Here is a 2,880-nt window from a genome sequence, read left to right as displayed (position 1 = left end):
AATAATGCATCTGCTATATATACGAATATGTTCTAAAATATACATATGCGACATATACGAATATATTCAGTAATACATATGCTGCATATACGAATATAATCAATAATACATAATCTACATAAACTAATATATTCAATAATACATATGCTACATATACGAATACATTAAACAATATACATACTACACCTACGTTAAGTCATGCGATTCGATAATACTATCCAGAAAATGTACCACATGCACCTGCTGAGCAATAAATTCATAACACCACAATGTTATCACAACACATAGTGCACGCCTAGCGGCATGAAAGACAAAAAACATAGCGTACAGGCAGCAGGGCTATCCAGGTTGTGTAGCATAGCGGGTGCAAACAATAGTAAGAAAGCAGCTATGCAGGTAACCATATGCAGTTATTCAAAAAAGTGTGTTATTTCATGAAGTCATACGATGCTTCGATATGGTCGTTTGCGATGCTACACAAACCTATCGTACTGTACATCAATACATATAACACTCCATAAACACTGCATACACTATTAAATACACTATACACACCTAGTGCACGGGCTGCATGGCCATCCAGGCCATCTAGTATAGCTGAGGCGAACAATAGTAAGAACGCAGTTGGGAAATCATTTTCAAAGGACTTGCGGACTGCCGACAGTCCCGCTGAGAGTGCCCCAAGGGTCAGTAGTGTTGGTATTGCTTTGGCTATTAAACTCATAGTTACTTACTTTGCATACACGCCAAGTACGCAGTTTTATCAATTATTGTAAATATATATATATCTATAGACATTATAATACCAACAGAACAGAAGAAAGGGTCAGTATCACCAACTTTATGCATGCAACATTCACCAACAATCACATCGCGAGGTTTGGATGGCTTAAGCCGCGTAATCTCGAGTTGCCCAAATCGGCGGAAAACACCATTTGATGTGTGATCGAGACAACCAATGATAAAACAAGAATGCAAATTTAGAAATTTTGATGACACTCTTTCAAGTAGTATTTTTTCTTTTAAATACTATAAAAACATTTGATGAGTGATGAAGATAGCCAATGAACGCTCAGAATTATAATTTTTGATGACAGATTTGAGGTACATATAGACTATAAAACTATTCAAACCCCATGCCGGCAAATTATACTTCCTCACAAGGTTGTGTGGAGGGGTTCATGAACATATTTTTACAATAGGTATAATCCACATATGTATGGTTCGTATATTAGTATATATATACGTAAATTCAATTCAGCTACCAGTGAATACAGGTGAATTTATGACGTATATACAATAGTACGTATTGTATATTGTCCGTATACTACAGGAGGTTTTTGATGCCGCATATTCCTCGCGTCTATGCTAATTATATATACATCAATGTCTGATGTACGCGTACGAATGAACCTCCTTAATATTGATTGTATACACTTGTTACATAGGTGTGTGTATCACAAAATAAACCATAGGTGTACTGTTTCAGAGACACGGACTGATAATAAAAGCCCAATTCATTAGCATTTTATATATGCATGAACCTTGCAGAATCACTTCGTAAATAATGACTGCTAATGATAGAACACCGTCTCGGGGTGCACATCATACTGATCGCAACAAGAATAGAGGTAGAGGGCGAGGCCGAGGAAGAGGTAGCAACAGGGGTAGGGGTACTAAACCCAGGCCAAATAGTAGCCCTAATGCTGAAGATATAATACGTGGGCAAAGCATACCCACTACTACGAATAGTGCGAAACCAATATCGGATACAAATGAAGTTGTCAGTAGTAGGAACGTATACCCGGCTACTGCCAAGCATCGTGGTGCTGGGAGCGGTACGGCGCATGCGATAGGTGGTAACGGTGCGACTTGCCTCCCTGGATATACATTGAAACAAATCGACAGATCTATGCAAGCGTGTTCATCTTCGCAAACAACAGCACCAAGTGGCAGAGGCTGTGGTTCCGGTTATGGTAGGAGGAATACGCATGGATGGAGTTGCAAGACAACGATGGTGTTCGGCAGCTCCAACATATCAAGAACTTCAGAGCGATCAGATGTGTGTGTAGGTACCTCGGGTGTGAGTTCACATGGCGCAAATGGGGAGATTAAACAAGCAAGAAATCAACACAAGCGTAAAAATAAGCAGCAGTATGGTACAGGTATAGGTAGGGATGATGGGGGCAGGGCTCAGAGATGGCGTGCGGACGGATCTGGTACCAAATGGAGTAACGGAGCTGGGACCAACTCCAGTAGAGTGGCTGGTACCAACCTGAGTGAGAGCGAGGCATCTAGTAGCGATACTGAGGATGAGAACGATCTACCAGGGTTCTATTATGATAGGGACACCGGTAAGCATTTCCTTATTACCGATGCCAATCGCGCCATGTTCGCCGCCAAAAAGAAGGCCCGACGCCAGGTATGTGCAGTTTAATTGAATGTGCGAAGCGTGTGTGTGATGCGAGCTATGCATATTATGTTTGTGCACCGGATGTGGATGTATTAGGAAAATGGTCGAACTTAAGACCAGACATGTGTAGTTTAATTGAATGCACAATAGAGACATTCTCGAAGTTTAGGTCAGATATGTGGAGTTTTATTGGATATGCGAAGCGTGTGTGAGATGCGAACTACACATAAAGTATGTATGTGCTTGTGAGTACATAGCACTAGGACTTGCATAGTATAAAGTTAGTGAAGATATCTTCATTATGTGGGGCAGGTATGTGCAGTTGTTAAATTGTGCGAAGTGTGGTTATTTTGTTAGTCATGCATATATGTGTGCTGATACTGTGTGTGCATGATTTTCGGATGTGAAAGTATAAATATAGTAGATTGTTTTCGAAATTCGGACTGTGACTGTATAATTGTATATAT

At 40.3% G+C, this 2,880-nt stretch overlaps 1 protein-coding gene across 1 annotated transcript; it reads left to right on the top strand.

Moving 5' to 3' along the window:
* Positions 1-1,406: 1,406 nt before the first annotated feature.
* On the top strand, positions 1,407-2,422 carry SARC_09899 (hypothetical protein; the record flags this gene model as incomplete). The annotated part of the gene is made up of 1 exon (XM_014296071.1): positions 1,407-2,422. A coding segment is annotated over exon 1 (855 nt), but the record flags the coding sequence as incomplete, so codon positions are not given.
* Positions 2,423-2,880: the final 458 nt, after the last annotated feature.

The sequence above is a fragment of the Sphaeroforma arctica genome (assembly GCF_001186125.1).
Source record: "Sphaeroforma arctica JP610 unplaced genomic scaffold supercont1.1076, whole genome shotgun sequence".
In the NCBI taxonomy this organism is placed as follows: domain Eukaryota; class Ichthyosporea; order Ichthyophonida; genus Sphaeroforma; species Sphaeroforma arctica.
The sequence above is the reverse complement of the archived record's forward strand: the minus strand, read 5'-3'. Positions and strand labels throughout refer to the sequence as shown.